The following is a 26,899-nucleotide window of genomic DNA, read 5'->3' as shown; positions in this document are numbered from 1 at the left end:
AACGTACGTTTATGAGAACACAAGTTGAATGGATAGAATATTAATTGAATAATTGAACACGATAAAACGTGCCGGTCAAACATGGTGTGCACTTTGCACATATACGCGAATGAAATTAATATTAATGTAAAATATTAAAATATCAAATTATCAAAACTAAAACAGAAATAATATCATAACGTCAATATTAATTTTAATTTCAAACTACGTAGTACGTAGATATAGTACGCGTAATAACAATAGTGGCATTCTGTTTATTGTTAAATGTACTCAGCTCTAGACTAAACTACCAAAAAAGCATGACGCACACCAAAAGCCTTGAAATTCATGATATATCCTCCCTTGTCTCCATTATCCTCGAATCCCAAATGGAAAAAAACGAATCAGATCCTTATTGCTGCCGAAATGATACGGCACTGATTTAAGTAGCTTCATCGCGAGAACCGATCCATCTGACAATGCAGAATATAATTGACGTATCGTGAAGTAGAAGGCTCGATCGTCGCACGAGTGATACCGCTCCTCCGTGCGGCACTCTACATCGACTCACCTCCCAGAAGGTCTCCGGGTAAGTACGAGTTCAGAGAACTGGGCGTAGCACGTTGTTGATCGTTGCTATCTATACCAGCGTTGCTCCAAAGGGAATTACTGCTCGGTGGAGCACCCCATAATTGGCTGGAACTACCTCCCCAAGTATCTGGTGGTGGACCAGTTTTATTTGATGGTCGCAAACCCCAGCCTGCCCCCGTAGTTGCTCCAGCTTGTTGTTGACCTCCATGACTAAGCTGTTGTAATAAGCTGTGTACTTCGGTATCCGCAGGAGATTCTGCGAAAATTGTTGTATTGCCCAGGACGCAATTATTTAAAGCACCTTGTGCCTGAAATTACCATCAAACATTTTCATTATTCATTCTATTTTTTTAAAATTTTTTTTAATTATTTTTAATTAATTTAATGAAACAAAAAATATTTCTTTTCGTTTATATACACAATCAATATTCAATATTATTAATTAATACATATCGCTACCAAAGTACAATTAATTCTTTTTAATCTAAAAAATCTTATTATCATTTTATTTTTTGCTTTATATATATTATATATATTTGACAAGTCAAAAAAAAAAAATTATTATGATATTTTACCAAATTATTAGAAATTATTATTCCCAATAATTTGACTAATTTAGTTTTTATTGATAAAATTGATAAAATATATCAATTTATATATAATAAAATTATAATAATTATATATATAAATTTATAAAAAATTTTTTTATAAAAATCAAAAAAAATATTTATAAAACATTATTGTTAAATATATTTGTTTTTACAATTCTATTTTGAAGCAAAATTTATAAAGGAAAATATATATAATACAAAAATGATTAAAAAAATTCAAAATTTATGTAAAATAAATATAAAATGTACATACAAATGTATATAAACGATTTATAAGAATAATTAATGATATATCATTTAAATAAATACAAAAATATCATGAAAACAAATTTTTCATTCACAAGATCAAAGAAAAAATATCCATTTAAAGAAAATTAGAGATGAGAATGAAAATATTAAACTCATATTATATAATATAATTGATTATATGTTAAATTGATTCCATTTATAAAATAATATAAAAATAATAATATAAAAAAATCATATAAAAATATATATTTGAATAAAGTTTCTGCTTAAAAAATATTAATTTATTCAATGATAAAGCATATTAGACTACTCTTATAATGATTTTTTTAAAAAAAATAAATTGAAAAAATTACAAACTTTCTGGAATACATAACATTAATATAAAATATTTATCAAAATTAATTTAATTTAAATAAATTTAAAAATAGAAAATATTAATTATATTATATTATATAATTAAATTTTTAAATTTTTAATTTAAATAAATTTAAAAATAGAAAATATTAATTATATTATATAATTAATTATATAATATTAATTATATAATTAAATTTTTATAAAATAAACAAATAAAGGAATAAACATAAAAAAATTTTAAAAAAGTTATTTAAAAATAATTTAAATTTTTGTTAATATATAATGATATAATAATATCGATCAATGTTAAACTTTAATCATCAATAATATATTAAACAAGATTTTAATATATAAAAATATATTCTTTTCAATCATATTTCAAAATATTAAAATAGAAAACGATACAAAATTGTTAAAGATGAATGTGATTAATGCAATAGAAAAAATATATAAAAGACACTAAACCTTAATAGCCTCATCTCTTGATGAATATTTGGTTAAAGCAATTCCATGATTAAGGTACAATCGAAAATCTTGAACAGGACCGTGTTGCATGCAGAGGGTTTTCAAAGTAGAACCATCTATTTGAGGCGTCAGATTCTTAAGTAGTAACCAGGTAGAAACCCAGGCAGCATTTGTGCTTGATTGAAAACCCCATGAACTGGATCTACTGACGGTACCAAAACCTGCCCAGCCATTGCTCGCATTTCCCGTGGCTTTACTGCTTAAGCCTGGTGGGGGGCCACGAACCTTACTCATTGGTGCTCCCCAGAGCTCTGAAGTAACTGCAGTCGGCGGTGGTGCAGATTCACCCCAAGTATTTTTCGAGCTAAAAATTATATATTAAATAAATAAATAATTAAATATAAATATATTAAAATAGATTTATGCGAATATTATACTATACTTTTTTATTTATAATTATGATGATAATAATAAAAATTATTTACATTAATATTGACAATAAAATAAATTTAGAACATAGAATTAAACATAGAATTAATTCTATTAATTCAAAATTTAGAAATATATTTCGCATATAGAATTAATTCTTAATTTTTAATTAATTCTATGAGCAAATATTTCAATATAAAATTATTTTTATAACAAAATACTTATATAAGTATTATAGAAAATACTTATATAAAAACATGAAATTAGAAATTCGAAATAAATTAAAAATTATACTATACTATAAATTATTCATAATAATTCATAATAATAACAAATATACGTCACGCACATTACAAATAAACAGAAAAAGAATAAAAGTAGACAAAATAATAATATAATTTTAATATTTTATATTTTTTTTCTCCTATTCATTAAATCTTATATTTTTTAATGAGATAAAAAACACGAAGTAGAAAATTTTGATTCCTATTCTTTTTATAACTAAATATTAATTCGATAAAGAAGTAAAATTTAATTCTTATCTTGATAAATAATATTTATTGTTTTGTTAATATAAAAATAAAATTATTTTATTTTTTATTTATATTATCAAATTTCAGTTTATAGTTATAATTACTATATGCATTATAGTTGAAAAATTAGCAATAGTAAAAAAAAGATTACCTAGTAAATGCGTTTGGAGTAGTTGCAGGTGGATTAAACGTCCATGTAGAATTACTTAAACTTGGTATTGATGTATCAGGATTGGTAGGTTGTTGTGGTGGTGGTGAAGTCTTATTACTTGAAGAGAAAATAGCATCTGGATCTTTAATCGTTGCTAAAGAAAGTGGTGAACGAACGATAGAACCCGGAGTAATGCTTGGATCATCCTCGATACTCTTCATCTGGGTACCCTAAAATAAAATTAAATATAGGTGGACCCGAATAAATACCTATTACTTTTAACAATGTTTTTATTCGTCTGTAATTTATGCAAAATATAAATTATTATAATTAAATAATTAATAAATATTTATAATTAAATAATGGATTTATTAGATATTGTATAAATATATAATCTGCAATATTCAAAAATTAAATTAAAATTCAATATAATTAATTTTTCATTTCATTTTTTTTAATCTCAATTTATTTGTTTTTTTTTTTTGAATAAATATTGTAAGATTAATATTTATATATATATTATATATATTATATATTATTATATATTATTATATATATTACATATATTGTTGTTATATATAATTATATATAATATAATACAATACAAAAAATAAATTTTAATATAATTTATAAATTTTTCAAATAATAATTGATTCAATTGTGCGAATTAAAATAATTCGAAAATTTATATTTTGAAAACAGTGATTTATATTACAAAAAATATATATTATCATTATATATATTATCATTATCATAAATATTTTTTATTTCATTACCAATATATATTTTTATAATAAAATATATATATTTATATTAAAATAAAAATGTTTATAAAATATTATATTTTTTAAGTTTTAATATAATTAATTCAAATATTTTAAATTAACAATATCATAAGATATTTATTCTAAAAAAATTATTCTTCACATAGGAAGTACGATATTGGAAATGGATTACCTTCCATGGCTTGCCAGGCTCAAATTCTGGAACAAGATCGGTAAAAGCAGCAGCACCAGTAGCTGCACCAGTTGACTGCCAATCCTTTCCATCAGTTGAATCCGTATTACCTGGATCTGGCCATCCACTCTCTCCAAGTCTGGTGGACCATGTACCATCTCCTTGACCCAACAAAGGATTCATGTTAGGACTACTGTGTGATCGTGTTAAACCAGCCGGTGTAGCTGCTGGCTTACTGGTTGTTCCTGGTGCTCTTGAGAACTCGTTCGAAACTAACTCTCCATCCTTGTCTAAAGAAGGTAACTTCCACTGGTTCAATCTTGATTGTTGCTGACTCTGTAATAAAAATATTAATTTTGATTTTTGATTACATTAGATTTTTTTTATTTTTAAAATAAACTTGAAAAATTTTATTATTTTTATATTTTAAACAATTACAATATATTATAAAAAAATATCCACTATTTAAGAGAATAATTTCATAAAATTTAAATAATTTTTTTCTGCAGTTATTTTTTCTGTTGTTATTGTTAACAACAACAACAGTAGTAATAAAATTGACAAGCAATACAATAAAAAAAAAAAAGATGAAATAAAGATGTTGTAATTATATAATTTTGTGATTTTGTGAAGCTTTTTTAATTAAATTTGTGTAACTCAAAAAAAATATTTTAGGCAAGATAAAATAATAATAAAATAATTTATTACAATGAAAAAGATGTTATAAAAAAATAATAAAAAATATACTTACAACAGGAGGTTCCTTATTCATCGTCAAGTCCGTAAAACTATTTTGCAATGCCGACATAGGATCATGTACCGAACTCTTATAATATTCTGAGCTTTGAGATGGGGGCACAGGATGTTGTTGTTGCTGTTGCTGTTGCTGTTGTTGCTGTTGTTGTTGCTTCATATAAGTAGCTTGTTGCACAGCAATTTGATTTTGAAGATTTGCTATTTGTTGTTTTGTTTTTGTAATTTGTACACTGATCTGAAGAACAGATTGCCCATTACCCTTCATTGTACTTTGTACAGAATGTTGTTGATGAAGCTGTTGAAGAACTTTGATTTGTTGTAATAGTTGATTCAAAAGTATTAGAGTTTGAGGTGCAAGTGGTTGGTTTAAAATTTGATGGTTTAAGTAACCTTCCTGGACGGCTAACTGAATCTGTTGTACTAACATACGTAATTGTTGAGTACTTGGTTGATTTTGTGGAGCTCTGGAAGCCTATAATCAAAGAAAATATTTTGTACATATTAAGAACATTAAATTCTTTTTTTAAAAACTATTTATATATAATTATATAATATTTTTTAAAATATATTATGTAATTATTATATATATTATTATATATAAATTAATCAATAAATTCGTTATTTCTCTCTATTAACTTTTTTTTGAAAGAAATATATAATTAAGTGATTAAATACATTATTGTTAATATGTAATAACATTTAAATGTATCATGAATTATACATTATGCTATATTAAACATGGAATATATAATAAATACTTTCTAATTTGAAATATATGCTGTATAAAATTTCTGAAGTTTAGAAGATTACACTCAGTATACCTTTAGTTCATATATATTGCCATGCAATTTTCTCAAATGAATAAAGATATAAATGAAAATGATTTTAACATTATAATTAGGATAAAGGATTTTAAAAAATCAGGTGCAAGACAATATATAAACTAATTTCTCGTTAGAAAAATATTTGCAGATATTGATAATTATGATAAATATAATACTTGAATATAATACTTGAATGTTGTTTCTATTAATAATACAAAATATTTTTTTTACTTATTCATATTTTTTTTATAAGGAGGAGTAATCTCCTCAAAACATTGTTTTAGAAAATATAGAAAAATATTTTAATTAATTTTTAATATTTCAAAATGAATATTATATTTATTAAATACTACATATTCCAAATTAAAAAAAAATTTATTTAATTAATATTTTATTACTATTAATAATTACCTGATTAAAAGGTGGTTGAGGTGCATTACTACTAGGTTGTTGTTGTTGTAATGGAACAGCATTTTGTTGTTGCTGTTGTTGCAATTTCAATAAACTTGCACTAGCGACTGATCCTCCCACACTACCAGTTGTGTTTCCACTTGGCACTCCAGCACCCTATAATTAATAATTAAATTAAAAATTCTTTATATATATGACAATAATTTTTTATATATTTTATTACATATCTATATAAACATATCTATTTACTACATATCTATATATATTAATCTAAATTAATATTTTATAGATACAATTGAAAAGATAAAAATATTTTCTAATAAGATGAAACTGTTTCAAAAAAATAAAATATTAATGATATAATTTGTTAATTCAAAATTACATATCTGATTGTTTTATAAATAAATTTTAGAAATGAAACAGATATGAACATTATTGTATATATTGTATTTTTTTATTCATAAAAGTTTTATCTTTTATATAAATCTAGAAAGTTTTTTTATTCGCGATTATTTGCGATTATTTATTTTATTGTTTGTATTTATTGTACATTAACATAAAATAAAATGAATGGAAATATCAATTGAAACTAAAAACCACTGAATAAACATGATTATTAACAATTAAATTTTTGACAAACATTCAATGTATTACTAATGAGAATCACAGGGATCAAATATGTGATAAAATCATATAATATCAAATTATATTTGAATTGAATTATCAATATAAGCTTTTTGATTATTATAATAAATAATATTACTATTAAAGTAATCTTAATACATCAGTTCAAATCTGATTCAATGAATTTTAAATTTATCTTTATTTATAGATTTTATTAATTACATTTACACTACTGATTAATAAATTTTTATTAAAAACTTTTAACTGTTGAAAAAAATGAAATAAATATTGTTATTAAAATAAAATATAAAATATATTTATGTATCTAATATGTAATGTATAATATAATAACAATTGTAAAAATTTAAAATTCCATAATTTGAACATAAATAAAATAAATAAATTATTTTGCATATCATATTATGTGTGCACATGCATGTTATATATAAATAGAAAAAATTGAAAAATAATTTATTAAGAACAAAATCAATAATGATCTTTACCGGAGGAAAAGACATTTGCTGTGCGACGTGATTAAATCTAGGATATGCTGGCGCAGTTGTAGCTTGATTTGTTGGATCATAAGTGGAGTGTGCGTCATGTCTTCTCCATTGGTCTAAAGGCCGCACTTGACTTAAAAGTTCCAAAGCTTCTTCTCTATTCATTTCTCGATTTCTTAATGCTAATTCAACATCCTCTTTCTATAAATAAAAATATCATTAAATATAAAAAGATACTACTTATTATCAAAATATTGTTTATTGTTTTTTATAAAGCATTAAATTTTTGTATATTTTTGTATAGTTGTATTTGTATTAAACCATATATCAATTAAAAAATTTTATATTTTATATAAATTTTTTTAAAACTATGTATTAATCTAAATAGAAAATGAGATAATAAAAATAATATTTTATTTAAAATACTATTTTATATAAAAATAGTATATTATATATTTAATAAATATATAATATTTAATAGAAAATCTTTTAAAATGAGGCTTTCAAATATTCTTCAGTAAATTGATTTTCAATACAATTTTTATGAAACCCTTCCTAATAAAAAAGTGCATATTTTTGGATATAAAAATTATATTATTTTATATTATATTTTATATTTTTTTCATTTTTAATAACATTAAGCATATTATATTCATAATTATGACAAATCCATGTTATTTAATTCAATCTCATGGATTATTAAATTTTATTTGATAACTTTAAACAATTTTTACATACTTTAAATCCCAAGTCGCAAAGATATCGAAATTCTCTGCTATTCCATATAACTTCTTTTGTAAGAGTGGGTTTTGCAGGATGACCCCAACTAGGAGTAGGATCCATATCACTATCACCCCAGCTTCCAGTGGGTCCCATTGGTTTAGGTTTGTGCGCACTAGGTCCACCCCAAGTGCCAGGATTTAATTGAGCTTCATTCCAGGTACTTGGTGTTTTTGGATCATCCCATGAACCTGCATCATGTGGTCCTTCAGCCCAACTACCATTTCGTCCACCAGGAGCACCAGGATGTCCCCACATTGGTCCACTAACATCTGGTTTCATTCCAGGTTGACCTGGCATTCTGTTTTGTGGCATACCCGGAGGACATTGCATTCCTATAATGACAAAATTAAAAATGAATAATTTCATATATGTTTTTATATATTAAATTTTCATGTAAGTTATACAAATTTTAATTAATAAAATATTTATAATTATTAATAATTGTGATGAGATTATAAATAAAACAATAAAATATTTATATATTATATTTTTTATAAAATATTCTTATTTTAGTAATATGTAAATATAAATAAAAACATAATTTAAAAATAAATTTAAAAGAAAATATTTAAAAAGAAAGAGATAAATAGAAAAAAATTAAACAAACCTCCTCGTCCTAAATTTGGTGTTGGAATATCTTTCCAATGAGAAACTTTACTGCCAGGTATAGTCCTTTGATTGGCTGCAGGATTTCCCCATAAACTTGTGCCATCGTCATAATTTGGAACGTTTCTTCTTTGTGTTGGTGGAGAAGGTTCTTCCCAACCTGTTGGTTTACCTGGCATAATATCCTTTGGCGGTGGCGCAGCCCATTGATTTATATTGGAAGGATTCAATATCTTCGCTGGAGGTCCTGAAGGATGTTGATGTCCCATTTGATGATGTGGAGGACCTGGTGGTTGACCCCACATAGCATCCGCATTAGCACCATTTAACCTCCCAGAAATTCCGCGAGGATCCCCACGAATATCCGTCATTCTAGGATCTCGAGCCATTGGGTCCATTACACGTATATGTTCTCGAGGATCCAAAGACATTCTATGATCACGGGGATCTCGCATCTCTCTAGGATCAACAGAACGAAGTTCGCGAGGATCTCGATGATCAATTCTTGGATCACCCCAATTAGATCCTGTAAAAAAACATCCATATTTTATTCGCATTTTATTTTAATAATATAAAAATTCTTAATTTAAAAAATATTAAATATATTATCAGACTTATTTTTATTTATTGACAAAATTAAACACAAAATCACTAAATATTTATCGATTTTTATATTATAGAATTTATTAAAATTAAAGCATATAATCTATAAGATTTTATTTTCAAATAAAATATTAATACATTTAAAAAAAATTCATATTTCTTTTTTAACTTAACAAAATTTAAAAATACTTTTTATAATATATAATTTATAATGGAATTTATTTATTTTTTAATCATTTATTTCATTTTGCAAGTGTTGATCGTTAAAGCAAGATATAACAAAAACAAAATTTTATCATTACCTCCCCACATGCCACTTTGATTACTAGTACCAGTTGTCCATTGTCCAGCTGCAGAGTTTGGTTGAGAAGATGTTGGAGCACCAGTCCACATATTTGATGAATCAGCTGCTTCGTCATCTTCACCCCAAGTTCCACCAATGTTTGTTGCTGGTGTATGACCCCATGGCGTTTTAGCTTGTTGTTGAGGTGGAGGTTGACCACCATTTCTAAGATTAGCTTCCCATAAATCTGTACCATTATTTACTGGTGTTTTCCACATTGGAACTGCATCTTTTGACATACTAGGTTCTGGAGAAGTTGGGACATCCCAGTTTGTATCCTGATTCACATTCTGCTACAACAGAGAAAGTAAAATTCAATGTTAGTATAATATGATACATAAAAATAAAATAATAATATAAAAAATTCAAAATTTATATATATATTAAATGTATATAATATATAATAATAATTAATATTAATATAATAATAATTATATATATATATAATTATATATGTATTTTATACATATAACATAATATAACATAATATATATATAAATTACAATAAAAAAATATATTTTTTATAAGCATAATTAAGTGATATACATGTTTCAAAAGATAAGTTCAAAAAAAAAAAAATATAAATTCATGTATATATATTCAGTACTAAGTTATGTGATAAAGAAAATACTCACACAACCCCAACCATCTTGACTAAAAAGAGCTTCTCTCACTGTATTTAACTGTTCTAATTGTTGTTTTGTTGAAGGATTATTATTTGCAGGTGTATTACTACTATTAACAGATCCCTGAGCCTGATTATTTGACTGATTATTATTATTACTGGAATTTGACTGTTGTTGTTGTTGTTGCTGTTGTTGGGCTGAAGCATTATTATTTTGAACAGAAGAATTTTGACTTGGTCCTCCAGGATTATTAGATTTTCCTTGTGACCACTGACTACTATTTTGACCACCTTGATTTGTTCCACTCGATTGAGAAGTTGGAGGACCTGATTGTTGATTTGACTGCTGATTTGGATTGCTTACTTTATTCACATTACCTGAAAAATAATTATTTGCTATAAAATTATTTTTGTCTGTTTAATATAATACAAAAAAAAAACATTTTCCTATTTATTTCATTTTCATGTTTTTTAAATATATGAATTTATAATTTTAAATTGGAATTTTTTAAATTAAATTTGGAATTTTCAATTAAATTAAATTTAAATGACTACTATATGATTAATATATAAATAATAATAATTATATAAAAAAGAGTTTGTTTTTTAAATATTTTTTTACTTATATAAACAAAATAAAAATAATAAATATATTAATTATTAATTATATAAAGATAATTTGTAACTTAATTTGTAATTCAAATTAAAAATAAATAAAAGTTTATATATATTATATATATATATATTATATATATATATATTATATATATATATATTATATATATATATATTAGATAACTAAGTATACTAATTTTAAAAATTTTTAACTAAAAAATTATATAAAAGAAAAATAAACATTTACCTGGGACATTTTGCCCACCTGGAGGTCCTTGATTTTGATTTGAATTTGGATTCCCAGCAACAGATCTGTTTACACTGCTTCCAGTCCAATTACCAGGTGCTCCACTATTTCCAGAAGGATTTCCAGAATTTCCTCCCCAACCTGATTGATTATTGTTGTTATTATTTGTAGTACTAGTTTGTGTAGAACCCCAATTTGCAGATCCACCAGTATTTAATGAACTTTCACCTCCGCCAATCAATCTAAGATTACCAGGGATTCCCCATCTTTTTTTATATGCCAAATTAAAATCATCGAGATCGCAAAGTGGTCCAAAAAGAAGAGTTAATATATGCTTAAGATCAGTTTTGAGAACTTGTAAGATGTCTTTGGAAACTCCAATGGACGCTGCTATGAGATTTCTTGCACAATCAATTAAATGATTTCGAGTCATATCATTTGCGTAATTAATATTCTTTTCCTCCGGAAAAAGATTAGAAATTGAATAGTTTCTATTGAAAATTTTTTCCGATGGAGCAGAAATAAAGTTTTGATCAGAGTTTTGTTCATTTTTCAAATAAATAGCAACTTTAGATTTTTTAAACTGATTGCTATTAGATAAATTTACTATAATGGCATCCGTTGTCTTCATTGCATTAAAACTCTCACTGTCAATGAACTGGGCAGTTTGAAAGGTCGAACTGGTTAGAATGAATTGCTTAGGATTTATCAGACTTTCTGTGAAAACATCCTCAGCATTAAATCCGATAGCTTTGTATAATGTCTCTTTAAATTGATAGAAATCACAGAGATTTTCTGAAGAAATTCTTTCATTGATTACACCAGTAAAAGCTTGATACTTTAGCTTCATTTGTTTAAATAAACTAGTTGCAATCGCACCACCGTCCATTTCAACGCGGAGGAAATAATGGTTACTGGTTGAGCTGAGCAATATCACAGACTTGTAGTTATCGTTATTATTACTTAAGAGGCTAGAATTAGACTTAATATTATTGTATTTGCCCGAATGAAGGCAGGATCCTAGTAAGGAGTAATTGTCAAGAGAGTCGAGAGAAAAGTGGCATGACGAGGGGCGATCAGACTTGGGTATCCTAACTAGGCTAGGTACCCCTTCGTCAATAGCACACTTATCTCCTGTTAATCGTAGATTTACGCTTATACTTAGTACCCTAATGTTTAGTATGCTAAAGCTAGTCTTATTATCACTTAATGTCTTAGACATAGACTTAGAGTTATTGGCGGAGCTACCCGGTTTGTGATTACCGGACGAGCCCGGTTGTTTTCTTTTTCTTGTTGTTTGTGTATTAACTGTTATTATTTTTCGATCATCTTGATGATTATGTTCCGCTCGATATGAGCGATGATTTATTTTAGGATTATTATTACTATTATTATTATTATTATTAATATTATTATTAATATTATCATTAATATTAGTATTATTATTATCGTAAGTTAGAAGATGATTTTTTGTTGGGTGTTTTGTGGTTGACGACGCCACTGACTGGCAGGTCGAGCTTCGACTGGTTAAGATAAACTTGCCTAAAACATAATAAAAGATATAAAAACTAACAACCTATAATTATATTATTTAACAATAAGATCTTTAATATAAACAAAATATTTTTATTTTTTTTTTTTAACTTTTTAACTTTTTAATGAATGAAATTATATGTTTTCAAAAAAAAATTAAAAATCATTTTCATAAAGTAAAAATAATGACTTCAAATGATATATAATTCAATGAATATACTTATTCCAAAAGTGGAAGCATTTCAAAGATTTCAAAATTGCATTTAATTTTTTTTGAGAAACTAAGATATTTAAATAAAAAATAATTGAATAATTCAGAATATTAATAAATTTGATTTATGAAAAACAAATTTATATTTTCTTATCTTTTACATGATTTTATCATTTTCATTTTCCTTTCTTCCTCCAAAATACCTTTTATATGATATTATATAATAGCTTTCATTCTATTAGAAGTAATATGTATATATATATATATATAGTTTTTAATGTTATTTTATATGAAAATGTAACTTTTATTTAAAAAAAAAAAATTATTAATCACTATTCAGTTAATTTTTAATCTTAAAATAGTTTTAAAAAAAAATATTTTTAATTAATTTTCATTTTTATGTTTATTCAATTCATCACATGTGAAATTATATATATAATAATTATATTAAATATTATAACAATATTATATTAAATATTATATTTTTAATATTTAAAATATATACACATAAAAATATTTTAGTTACCAGTTTGGTTCGACAGGACGGTTAAAAAGTCATTGGCGGCGGTATTTTTGAGATGGCTATTAGGTTTGGCCATCATGTTTTTTATGAACTCGATATCACAGTACCTATCATTCTCTGATTCTCTTCCCTTCCCAACCCTTATCGGACTGCTTTCCCCTAATACTACTACATCCCCCTGAAACAAAAAATATCATTATTATAGAATACCATTTTTTCTTAAAAAATTTAATTTTATGTAATATAATTTTTTAATTTTTTTAAAACTAAAAAAATTATTCAAATGAGTAAAAATTTTATATTTAATGTAATTAATGTAATAAATGTAATAAATGTATATATGTTATTTATTAATTAAATAAAATTAACACAATTCTATGTATTCTAGAGAAAAATTTCAAAATTATTTTGTTATTTCTATATTATTATATTTCTTTCTCTTTACTTAGTCAAAATTTCAAAATTATTTTGTAATTTCTATATTATATTTCTTTCTCTTTACTTAGTCATAATTACTTAATCATATATATATTTTTTTAAATAGTATTATTTATTTCTATCATTGATTATATTAACATAAAGATCAAATGAAATATATACTTTCAAAATTATTTTTTTTTAATTTTAAGATGATTTTTGATAATTTTAAGATTAATTTTAAGATTAACATTGTGAAGATTAATATTTTTATACTCTTTAAATATGTATTGTATTATTGAGAATAATATATAACAAATTTTTTTTTAAGTAAAATGCTATATTTATTTTTCATTATTTAAATAATTATCATTAAATTTAATATTTATTTAAAATATTTTTTTTATTCTACAGTTATATTAAATCTATTAATATCTATTAATTCATTTAATATATAATTAAAACATTTTTTATACTATATATATAATTAAATAATTACAGTTAAATATAAACAAAGGAAGCTTCTTATATATTATTATTATAGAAACATTAAAAGAAATTGAAAATACTTTGAAAATTATTTTATTAAATGTTTTATTAAATTATTTTATTAAATTTTTATTCATGTAATTATATATATATATTTATTTTTATAATAATATTATTAATTATTTTAAAAATATTCAAGAGTATTTTTGGAAATATGAATTGAAAATGATATGCAACAAATTTTTTTTATGTTTTTTTTTCAGTGAATATTTTTAGATTCTTCATTATAATTTTTTAATTATCCATAATTTATACTATATATCATAATAATATAAAAATGTTTTTAATATAAAAATAATATAACTATATTCTATATAACTATATATTTTTATGAGTTATTTAATTTTTAAAAAAAGTCATTTGCTTCAATTTTCTTAAAACAATTTGTGATTTATACCATATATTATAATAATAATATTCAAAATATCTATATTTATAAGAAATAAAACTCTAAATTTAGATAATTTAATTATTGTCATTATTTTATAATTAAATTATATAAATCTTTTTAATTTAATATTTGAAAAGTGACGAAATAATTTGTTAGAACTTTTTATATAAATTTTTATGAAAATTATAGTATTTTTTATTTTAAAAATATGTTCAGTTATTTTTTAAATAAATATTATTTTAATTTTTTAAAATAGAAAGTATATAAATATAATACATTCATTTTCAATTATATAAAATATAATGAATATAATGATATGATGACATTGAAATAACCTTAATTAATGTATTTTATGAATAATGAAAATGAATGTAAAAATAAAATTTATATATGTATATATAATCTTGCTATTTCTTGCATAGTATCGGAAACAGAATAATATACCTAACAAACTATCAATAATCTTTATTGAATTAAATTGAAATGTGTTGCAAAATATGTTCGTTATACGTTGTTCCTTATACGTTAATCGTTATAATAAGGTTATGTATAATTCAAATCGTTATATTCTTTGATATTACAATAAATGAACTTATAAATCTCTAAATGTTTATTACAAAATTATAGAAGTTCATTTATAAAAAATTTTTTATTAATTATTGTATATATTAACATTGTAAAATACAATTATGTGTATATTTGATTTAATCTTTTGATGATGAAAGAAATTTAAATTGTATAAGCATTAAATTGGATATATATGATGCATGCAAAGTTTTATAAAATAAAATATTGTAAAGAATAATGTTTCAGAAAAAATATTATAACTTAAAATATTATAACTTAAAAATAAACAAATTATTTAGAAAAATAGTTTTAAATGTAAATACGACATGTATAAAGTATGGAGAAATGAAACTACATTCTATTTATTACTATTGTTCACTGTTAAGTGATTAAAATGACTACAATTTTTATTTTTATAAAATTAAAAAAATATGTATACATACTAACATTTGTTTTTTAAAATAAATATTAATTTTTAATTTGAAAAAAAAAAAAAAAAAAGAAATCATTTTATATTTCGCTTTCTTTTATATATTATACAGCTTTTAATACAGATTTATATATATATATATAGATAGATTTTGATTTGATTTAAATAATACTAATCAAATACATAAAAATAATTTTATTAAATTAAATATGAACACAATTCTCATCAAAATATAAACAATATAATCTTAGAAAATCTTAATTCAAAAATTCATAAAATGAAAAGAATATCAAAAGATTTTATAAATTTATGAGGTATATATCTGTAACTTATAATAATTTTCATTAATAAATCTTTGTGCAAGTTAAAAAAAATTTTATTTAGTTTTTTCTCCAAAATTAAAAAAAAATAAAAAATGATTTGATATTTATTAATTCATGTTTGTATATAAATATAAATTGTTTTATTAAACAATTTTTATTAATTTCATATACATTTATTTTACTAATTTTATATATGTTTTTATATTTATATATTTATTTAAATTGTAATATTTAAATTATATTATAGGAGATAGAATAAAATTATAATTATATTTATATTATATATTATATCATATAAATACTATAAATTTTTTGGATTTTCCATTTTTTATTTATAAAATAATTATTTATAAAATAATTCTAGAAAGATTAAAAATTTTAAAAATTGCTTCAATAATTAATTAAAAATAGATATTTGAATAATTATCTTAATAAAGAAATTTATTTTAAAATAATCTTTTCTAAATTAAATTTAAAATATTTTAAAAGTTTGAATAATGAGAGAATATGTTTTAAAGTTTTTATAAATGAAGTTATATATTTTATACTTTTATATAAAGAAAATATATAATATATATATATATATATATATATATATATATATATATATATATAATATAATTATTTTATTAAAATATAATTTTAAAAATATGCAAAATTAGATTGTGTAAAAAATAATTTAAAAAAATTTTTTTTATTATTATTATAACATTTGAACTTTTAAATATTCTTTTGGACTATTTTTTATATATAAGATATTTGAAATTCTTATTGTTCTTCAAAAAACTTTATAATAGCATCTTTGTTTTATTATTATGCATTATTTGTTTTATTATACATTATATTAACAATAATAAATATGCATCATTTTATGATGATTTTATTTGATTTTTCAATTTTTATTTAGAAGAATAATATTAAATGAATTAATATATGATTAAAAAAAAATTAGATTAAAATATTTCAAAACTAATTTAAAGTTTTATAAAATAAATATAAATATTATAATCTATAACTAATACTTACCATGGAATTTTGTACGAAGGCATTTGTTTCTGTAGAAATCTCATGTGAACTAGAATTGTGTGGAAACATTGGGCTCAGTTCTTCTTTGGCAGGCAATGCATAGAAACCAAGATCTAAGACATATTATTTATCAATTTATTATTGCTTATAAATTTATTATAAATTTTACTATAAATTAAATAATATTAACATTTATAGTAATAAAATTAATAATTTTTTAAAATTATTATATTATATTAAATCATTTATTATATTAAATAATATCTTTTATTTTACATTAATTTATTTTAATTAAGAAAGTGTACTATTTATAAAATATAAAATTTTTTCTTGTTACATCTAGTTAAAAGCACAATAAATTTTAGATTAAATTTTAAACAATATATTCATAATATATTCTGAACATATTATTTTTATTTTATAATTAAAATTTATTTATTAAATAATGGATGTTAATAAAATAAAATTACTCACCTTGTAGACTATCACTATCAATGTGCTCCTAGCTCCATGCCAGTGGAGATCTATAATAATGAAAAATTATTTTATTAAATTAATTATTAATATATTATAAATTATAAGTTATAAATAATAAATTATAAATAATTATAAATTATTTTTATTAAATTAATATATTGTTTCACACAATTCAATAAAACTATATCTTTAAAATTAATATAAAAAAAAATTATTAGAAAAAAAATCATAGAACAATTATATGAAATTATAGTTCATATATGTTTACTATTATTTTTCTCTTATATATTTTTGTTTATTAATAAATTTACAAAGTTTAATTCAATATATATTTTTTCTCAATAAAACTACATAATTTTTCTTATATAAAATGATTCCTTGGATTATTCTATAAAATAAAAGATATATAAAAATTTTATAATAATATAATAGTTTGCAAAATATCTTAATTTTAAATATATAATATCTTTAAATTCGTATATATATATATGTATATATATATATATACTAATTATAATTAGTATCATATAATTATAATAATATAAAAAAAATTCTGAACAAAAAATAATGGACATTTAAAGGTATTAAATTAATTAAACAATGAAATTATTTTTTATGAAAACACAACAAAAGTAAGAAAATTTAATTAAGAACTAAAAATAATTTTAAAAAATATTATATTTTTGTTTTTATCTATTTATGATTACATTATAAAATTTATGTAATAATATTTTGCAAATAATTTATTTTGTAATTTTAAATATTTAAACATACATATATACATATGAAAGAAATATAAATTAATTCTATGAATAATATATATATCTTTACAGAAATAATTATAATTCTTCTACATGCAATTATTAATATATTAATTATTTTTTTCAATAATTTTCTCTTTTTTAGCAAAGATTTTTAATTTTTTATGCAAAATTATTAATGTAATTATATATGTAATGTAAAAAATAAAAAATAAAAATTTATATTATTTATTTATATTATATTTGAAATTATATATTAAATTATATTTGAAATTATATTCATTTATGATATATATGGATATTAGATTTGATATTAGATATACTTATATGTCAATATATTTTACTATTTGTAATTTGTTGATATAATAATCTCTACAAATTTATGATTTTTTATATTATATGATGTATACACACATATATATATCTGTATATATATATATGTGTGTGTGTGTGTGTGTGTGTGTGTGTATGCGCGCGCGCGCGCGTGCGCGCGCATATATATTTTGTTTTTAGAAATATTTCTGTATATTTATTAAATAAATAATATGATTATCATTTTTAATTATTTTTTCTAATCTTATGTAGTATAATGTAATATAGTACCTAATCATAGATAGAATTTTTCACAATTTATTACTTTCAATAGTTAATTTTACTATAATAATTTCACAATTTTATAATTCTACATCAAGTAAAATAATCATATGAATATAATTTATAAAATGTATTTATAAGACTTTATCTATTTTATTATGAAACTTATTATTATTATAAAAAATCTATTAAGATTAGTAACATAATTTGTGGTTTAAAATCATTAATGATAATATTAGTTTAATTGTATAAAAGTTCTGATCATAAATTTATGAATATATCATTTAAATTATAAATAAATTAATAGCATATATATGAAATATTGATAATAAACTAAAGATTTTTCTATATATATATATATATATATATATATATATAATGTGTATATACATATATATATATATACACACACACACATTATGTTTCTGGTTTATATTATTACAATAATTTTTTTTATTACAACAATTATTCATAGAATAATATAAATTCGTCAATCATCAAATAAAATATGGAGAGTTATATGCGCATATTATATTGTGAGTTAATTTATACGAATGAAATGTCGTAAATACACATTGAGCACCGAAATGAAAATCATAGTTTCGATCGATATTACCGTTTCACCAATAAACATATACATTATGAACTTTGTAACTTCTTTCAAAATAAAAAAGAATATAGTAACAAATTCAAATAAGTTCTACAACACTACCAAAATGCACAACTCACCAAATCTGTGCGTAATATAAGGTTAGATAACAAGTAGAAGGAGAACAAAATGAAGACGGAATTTGTACATTTCACGAATAATTGCTATACGCATGTCTCATGTATACATATATACACACTTAATATAAAAATATTATACAAATATTGCAAAAAAAGTTTTTAATCTGTCCCAACTCGCATACATATATGTAAAACAATACATTAATAGATATTTCTAGCAACATAGGCGCCATATATTGTGCACAAGACGTAGTTCACGTAACGTGTGTGTGTGTGTGTGTGTGTGTGTGTGTGTGTGTACGCGCGCGCACATATATGGGTAATGTGCGCTATATGTATGCGTATTTTACACGCGCGCGCATGTGTTCAATACATATACACCAATTGCGTGTGTAGTATATATATATATATATATATATGGATAAATATATACTACACATTAATGTGTATAATCTATATGCATATATATATATGCGCATATATTTATCATTATACGTATTACTTATACGTAATATTGTAAATATTTCGTATGTATGTATGTATGTATGTATGTATGTATATATATATATAATTTGTGTATGTGTATTCATGAAAGAACGTAAAATATAAAATGTAAAGGATTAAGAACAAGAAAGAAATTAACTGTCTTTTCTAAAATATTTCAAGATATAAATAATAAAAATATAATTATAGTATTATCGATGAAAAAATAAAATTCAAGAACTTACTTTTTATATTGGGTGCCCGAAGAAGATTTCAGTCTAGTCGAAGATATTTCGTTGGCGCACGAAACGGGCAGAGCGAGTACCGCTCCGCTGGTAGGCTATTCCCGCGAGCGGCGCTACTCTCCCGGATTTGGAAAGCTCGGTGTTGCTGATGCGCGTACCGAGACCCGATTCATAGTTGTACATATGAAAAGACCCTTTCACATTTAAAAATGAACATTAAACAGACTTTAATATAAATAAATAAATTGAATAATAATTGATTTGAATAGATTAGTTAAATACCTTATTTTTACTTATAATTGAATTTTATATTTACTTAAATAAAATTTAAAATTTAAATATTATTTAAAAAATGATATTTTATAAGATGATTTTTGAAGATTAATAAAAACTAATAAAAAAAATTTATTAAAAATTATATATTATCAATATTTTTTCATGTAAATATTTTTTATTATATAAAACAACTATAACATTGCAGACATTTCACGTATTTTCTTTGTTTATATTTTATAAAGTATTGATTAAATATTTTATAATATTTAAATCTTAACTTATATATATTAAAATTAATAAAATTAAATATTTTTAAGAAATAATATTTTTATAAATTTTTTTTTCTTTGAGCTTTTACAATTGAAAAAAAATTTATTTTTATGCAAAATTTATATAACATCGAATTTTTGTTTGTTAAATCTTTTAATTTTTCGATAAAATGAAACCTCCATCATTCAATAATTTTTATCTTTTTTCTAAAAATTTAATTTATTGAAATTTAATTGTTTATGTGTAAAATATCTTTATTGTTATATTTTTTTATAAAATAATAAATCACGGAAAAAGAAAATTTTAAAAATTTGTAGAAGCAGATGTTTTAAAATTTAAAATCTTTCTTTCTTAAAAAAATACATTTAACTATTTCAAGGTCGTAAATAAAATAACATATTTTTATTATTTTTCTGATATAATGTAATATATGTACATTCAAAAACAAATTTAACATATGATTCGTTGAAAAATAACCTCAAATAATAGTAATAATATTTATATATTCTATACAAAATACGATTATATAAATAAATATTACATAAATCATATATATAAATAAAATTGAATGCATAGAATAAAATATTAATAATATAAATAGAATAAATATTCGTTTTAAATCAAAAACAAATTGAAACTGTTATCAATGATTAATTATTATATCATATATTTTTGGATTTTTCGAATTTGCAGTCAATTTATATATTTAATAATATTAATATTAATAATAATATTAATAATATTAATAAATTTTGAAATAGTAATAATATGTTTATTCTTATATAATTTTGTATTCTTTTATAATATTATAAATATGATAAAATTTGTTTTTTTAGAGAAATATTTATACAATTATATTCATTTTAATTATATTTCATATTATAATATATATGTATAATCATATAATAAAAATAAATTATTTTATTCAAAAAAATATATTAATCTTGAAAATTCATTAAAAAAATATGACTTTTATAAATAAAATTTTAGATTATTTATTAAAAACATTATTTTTTAAAACAAAATATATAATTATATTTTTTAAAAATAAAATAACAAAATAGGTACTGAATATTCAATCTAATTTGTACATGGATATGTAAAATTGATAAATTATTTAAATATTATAAAAAAAATTTAAAAATCAATATGGAATTCTGCTCTTATATCATACATACATACATACATATATACATATATATATATATACATACATACATACATACATACATACATACATACATACATACATATATATATATATATATATATATATACATAAAATTATTTAGAATTATGAAATAATAATTACATAATAGAAAATACATAATACAAAATTTATTGTATTGCCACATATATGAATATATGCTCATATACGTAAGATTCGAAAATTATCAGCTCATTAAATATGATAGTACGTAGATACATATATGTATATATATAATCTTACAATATATTAATATCTATATAATATGCTTTTCTTTCAGGCGCATTTCTATTTTTTTATTGCGAAAAAATTGTGAATATTATAATTATATTGTTATATATTTATTATTAAATTTATATTTATGTATATTTATGCACTTATTGTATTCATTTATTTTTTATTTTCTGTCTTTTTATTTCGAGAATAAAATTATAATTTTTTTCTCATTCTATTTTCGTTAAATATATATATATTTATAAACATATATAACATATAAAAAAAATATATTCGTATATATAATATTGTTTACCTTAATTTTATTTCAATTAATTTTTTTATATTTATAAAATATTCAATGAATATATTATCTTTTCTTTAAATATGTTTTATATTATATTTGTAATATTCACTAATATGATATATTTTCAAAAGTCATATAATAATTTCTTAATTATATATTTACTAATTCAAAATTTAATAATTATATAAATAATTATATAATATATTATATTATATACTATATAAAGTAAGAGTTAATATATATGTATATTAAACATGTACATATATGTATATAAAATAATAAATTTTTTAATTTTATGTAAACATAACTTTTATCTATAATAATTTTTCTTCTAATTTATATTTAATCACATTGAAATATTTGTTTTATTATTATTATTATATAATAAATAAGAAAATAAAAATTAGATTCAAATATTTAAATTCGTTTCTATTGCTACATTAATCTAACATAATAAACATAAATTGTAATATAAATAATTTTTTATTTAAATATAATTACAATAGAATTACATAATTTTTAGATTATCGCTCATTTATTATAATAATAATCTATAATTTAAAAATTGCAATTTTTTTTTATTATTAATATAGAAAGGATCATTTTTATTTATTTTTATTTTATAGTAGTTTTGTGAATTTTTAAATATTTACAAATATATTTATAAATATATAATATTTATAAATATTAAATAGAACTTCCAATTTGCTAATAACTAATAATATAACATTTTCAAATATTCTTATATGAATTAAAAACATTTAAATTTTCTTTAAAATTATACATATATATATTTTTTATTTTTTGATATATATATATATATATATATATATATATATATATATATATATATATATATTATTGCGATATATCTATGTAGGCAAGTTTGCAATAATTATTTTCGAAAATATGGCAATTATTTAAAATAAGAAAATATAAAAATATGAAATATATAAATATAAAAAATAGAAAAGGTATATTTTTCACTCACTTATTCTTCATTTTGTATTATAAAAAGTATATGTTATAAATATTAAATGAAATAAAATGTGTTTTCTTCTTTATTTTTTTTCAATTAAAATTTCCTTCAAATACTATTTCTTTGTTTTATTATGAAATAATCTTTTAATTAGTTTTTGTGTTTTTCAAGAAAAATAATCAGATTAATATTAAAATCGATATTATTTTTGACAAATATAAATTGAGTGATATTTTTAAATGCAATTTAAACAATATTATATATTATGATATGTTAGCTAGAAAAAATGATATACTTAACCTATTAATACCAATATTAATACTTAAAATAACTAATGCTCTTAAGAAAAAAATTTTTTAATTTATCTAATTTATCTTTTTTATAATGTAATATATTAATGAAATTTTTTATATATCATTAAAATCAAATTATTCTATAATTCGTATTAATCTTATTTTTTAATAGATATTAATAAATAAATATTATTTGTACAAAAATAAATATATATTCTCATACAAATATATATATATATTGTATTCAATTTAATTTTTAAAATTATATATTTAATAAATTATATTTTATTTTAAGAAATATTTATAATGCATTTCTAATATGTTACAAATTTACAGAATTTTTAAAACTTATAAAATTTTGGTTAATCATATTGAAGTATAGATTACTATTTGTAAATGGATAAAAAAATGATTTAAGTATATTAATCACTTGAAAGATATTGATATAGATAATACATATAATGTCTGCAATGCAATTAGAATTAATAGTTAACATAGAAAATTATAATATTTCTTATATAGTCTCATACTAATTTATATATAAAAAATATATTTAATAATTCACATTATTTGAAGTTAATAAATTACAGATATATTTTTCTCATCTCATTGTAAATATAAACAACTGGTATGAATATACTGGTATAAATATAATCATATCATCTATGTATATAAACAAATGTTTATTATATATATTAAAGATATTTAATAAAATGTTAAACTAACATGTATTATGATAAAATTTTTCAATGATTATTCTTATATATTTATTAATTAATTAATCAAATAATTTATTGATTTATTACAAAAATTTATTTTAATTATTATTTAATATTTATGAAACAAAAATAGTTTTAAAAAATATCATTTTTATAAGCAATTTTTAATTGAATGAATTAATAAATTTATAATAAAATATATTCATTTAAATTCTTTTATTTTTAAAAAATATTATATATATTTAATAAATAAATGTTTAATTATATATATTTAATATTATTTAAAATATTTTTATGCACATTAGTTGTTTATTTCAAACACATTTTTAGACATTATATAAATAATTATTAATAGAATGTAAGCTTTTACAATTATATATATATTTATTTTATTCATTACATCTATAAATTTTAGAATGCTTGTGAATTTAAAAAAAAAAAATTATTCACTATAATATAAAACAATTTATTTTGTAAGTTTTTATTAAAGTAGATAATATAGATTCAATGTTAATTTTAAAATATTCTATATAATTAAAAATATTCTATTAAGCAAATAATTTATAAACAAGTGAAAACAATCATCTCTTTACTAGATCAGTTTTGAAATATAATTTTTAAATATATTTCAAATATTTTATCAATATTTGTATAATATCACGAAATCTTTTATATTTCTCATTTATTCTAATCTCATTTTTAATATTTTCAAATAATGCATATAAATTATATTACATATTATTTGCTATAGATTTCTAAGCTTTTACTTTTAAATTTCTATTTTATAACATTTATAACAATTAAATAAAAAATGAAAAAGATTGAATATTAACATTTTTAAACATTATTGGCAGTAACTATAAAAATAATAAATGATTATAATATATTTATATATATATATTATTTATTTATTTATTAATATAAGATAAATATTATATATATATTTTTTTTAAAGATTAAATTTTGTAAGTTTCCTTTAATAATAAAAAGGTCAATTGCTATTTTATGTAACAAAACCATTAAAAACTGAAATTCAATAAAAAAAAAATATGGTAAATTAGATTACATATTTAAATTTTATTGAAAATATATTATTATTTTAAAATAGAATTGTGTGATGTGTCTAAAGCACTTATAGGGTTATATTTATATATATTATAATATAAATAACAAAATGTAACTTACCAGAGTATTATCAATCATAGAAAGTTTTTAAAATTAGATAGATCACAACACTTTCTTCCTACGCTTTCAAAAACACATTTCGTTGTGAGCACAATATTATTTATTGAAAATGCATCCCCATTGCTAGGCACGGAGTTTTTAAAGCTGTACTGTTTTGCAAGCCACGTCATACAAAACAGATTGAAACTTCTCTATATTATAGCCGGATATTCTCTTTCAGATAAGAACGACATCTTGTACAGAAAAAGTAAAAATTATATATGTGGCGGATAACTTAAATAAAATTATTATTGTAAATATAATATTATATAATATATAATATATTTTTATAAATTTTACTTCTTAAATTTGAATATTAAAAAATAATAATATAAATCAAATTATTTTATTCTTATAATATAATTCAAATTATTTTATTATTCTTAGAATATCGAAATCAAAAAAGAATTATTTTATTGAATTAAATAATTATATAAATTTTTATTATATTTAAATAGTCCATATAGTACTCTTATTTGAAGTATTAATTATTGATAAAATAACTATTCATTTTATTTAATATTTAATAAATGTTTCAAATAATTTTATGAATAATTCCTGTTCTAATTATTGTCTATAATAAATTCAGATTATTTTTAAGGACAATATAAATGTAAATACTTACGTTAAAGGTTAAATATTATTTAATTTTTAAATCATCATTAACACGATATCAATTCTTATGCTATGTATGTTAATTAAACATTAATTATTCTATATCAATTATTATTAAATCATCACATATACGAAATAATGTATACTATGCAACTATGCAATGATAATTATGCAACAGTGATTGAAATATATAAATAATAAGTCAAATTTCAATTTATAAAATTTTATACACTGAAAATTAAGATTTTAATTTTTAAAAATTTCAAAAATTTAATTTT

General features: G+C 20.1%; 1 protein-coding gene across 5 annotated transcripts; it reads right to left on the bottom strand.

Annotated features, from left to right (window-relative positions):
* Positions 1-168: 168 nt before the first annotated feature.
* Positions 169-26,743, bottom strand: LOC411646 (protein Gawky). 5 transcript variants are annotated; one of them, XM_026445577.1, is made up of 19 exons: positions 26,632-26,741; positions 25,968-26,200; positions 20,519-20,712; positions 17,704-17,753; positions 17,230-17,342; positions 13,530-13,704; positions 11,260-12,801; positions 10,408-10,775; positions 9,732-10,065; positions 8,828-9,352; positions 8,176-8,552; positions 7,441-7,638; positions 6,314-6,469; positions 5,074-5,550; positions 4,559-4,658; positions 4,323-4,483; positions 3,366-3,595; positions 2,253-2,616; positions 169-878 (listed from the first exon to the last, which is right to left on the bottom strand). In XM_026445577.1, exons 5-19 carry the CDS (start codon positions 17,296-17,298, stop codon positions 537-539), a joined length of 5,418 nt encoding a protein of 1,805 aa, XP_026301362.1. In that variant the 5' UTR covers positions 17,299-17,342; positions 17,704-17,753; positions 20,519-20,712; positions 25,968-26,200; positions 26,632-26,741; the 3' UTR covers positions 169-536. The 5 variants fall into 5 exon arrangements, with proteins under 5 accessions (XP_026301362.1, XP_026301360.1, XP_026301361.1 ...); XM_026445575.1 differs by having other exon boundaries at positions 4,323-4,658; positions 9,732-10,062; positions 26,632-26,743; XM_026445576.1 differs by having other exon boundaries at positions 3,366-3,586; positions 4,323-4,658; positions 26,632-26,742.
* Positions 26,744-26,899: the final 156 nt, after the last annotated feature.

This window comes from Apis mellifera, linkage group LG15, assembly GCF_003254395.2.
Source record: "Apis mellifera strain DH4 linkage group LG15, Amel_HAv3.1, whole genome shotgun sequence".
Taxonomy (NCBI): Eukaryota; Metazoa; Arthropoda; class Insecta; order Hymenoptera; family Apidae; genus Apis; species Apis mellifera.
The sequence above is the reverse complement of the archived record's forward strand: the minus strand, read 5'-3'. Positions and strand labels throughout refer to the sequence as shown.

What these genes read in the sequence shown, in the direction of transcription:
- LOC411646 (XM_026445573.1), bottom strand. Translation starts at nt 17,298, where the DNA reads ATGTTTCCACACAATTCTAGTTCACATGAGATTTCTACAGAAACAAAT. An exon ending in GTCAAGATGGTTGGGGTTGT is followed by an intron (nt 10,066 to 10,407) that starts GTGAGTATTTTC and finishes TCTCTGTTGTAG; the next exon opens with CAGAATGTGAATCAGGATAC. An exon ending in ACTCCAAACGCATTTACTAG is followed by an intron (nt 2,617 to 3,365) that starts GTAATCTTTTTT and finishes TATAATTTTTAG; the next exon opens with CTCGAAAAATACTTGGGGTG.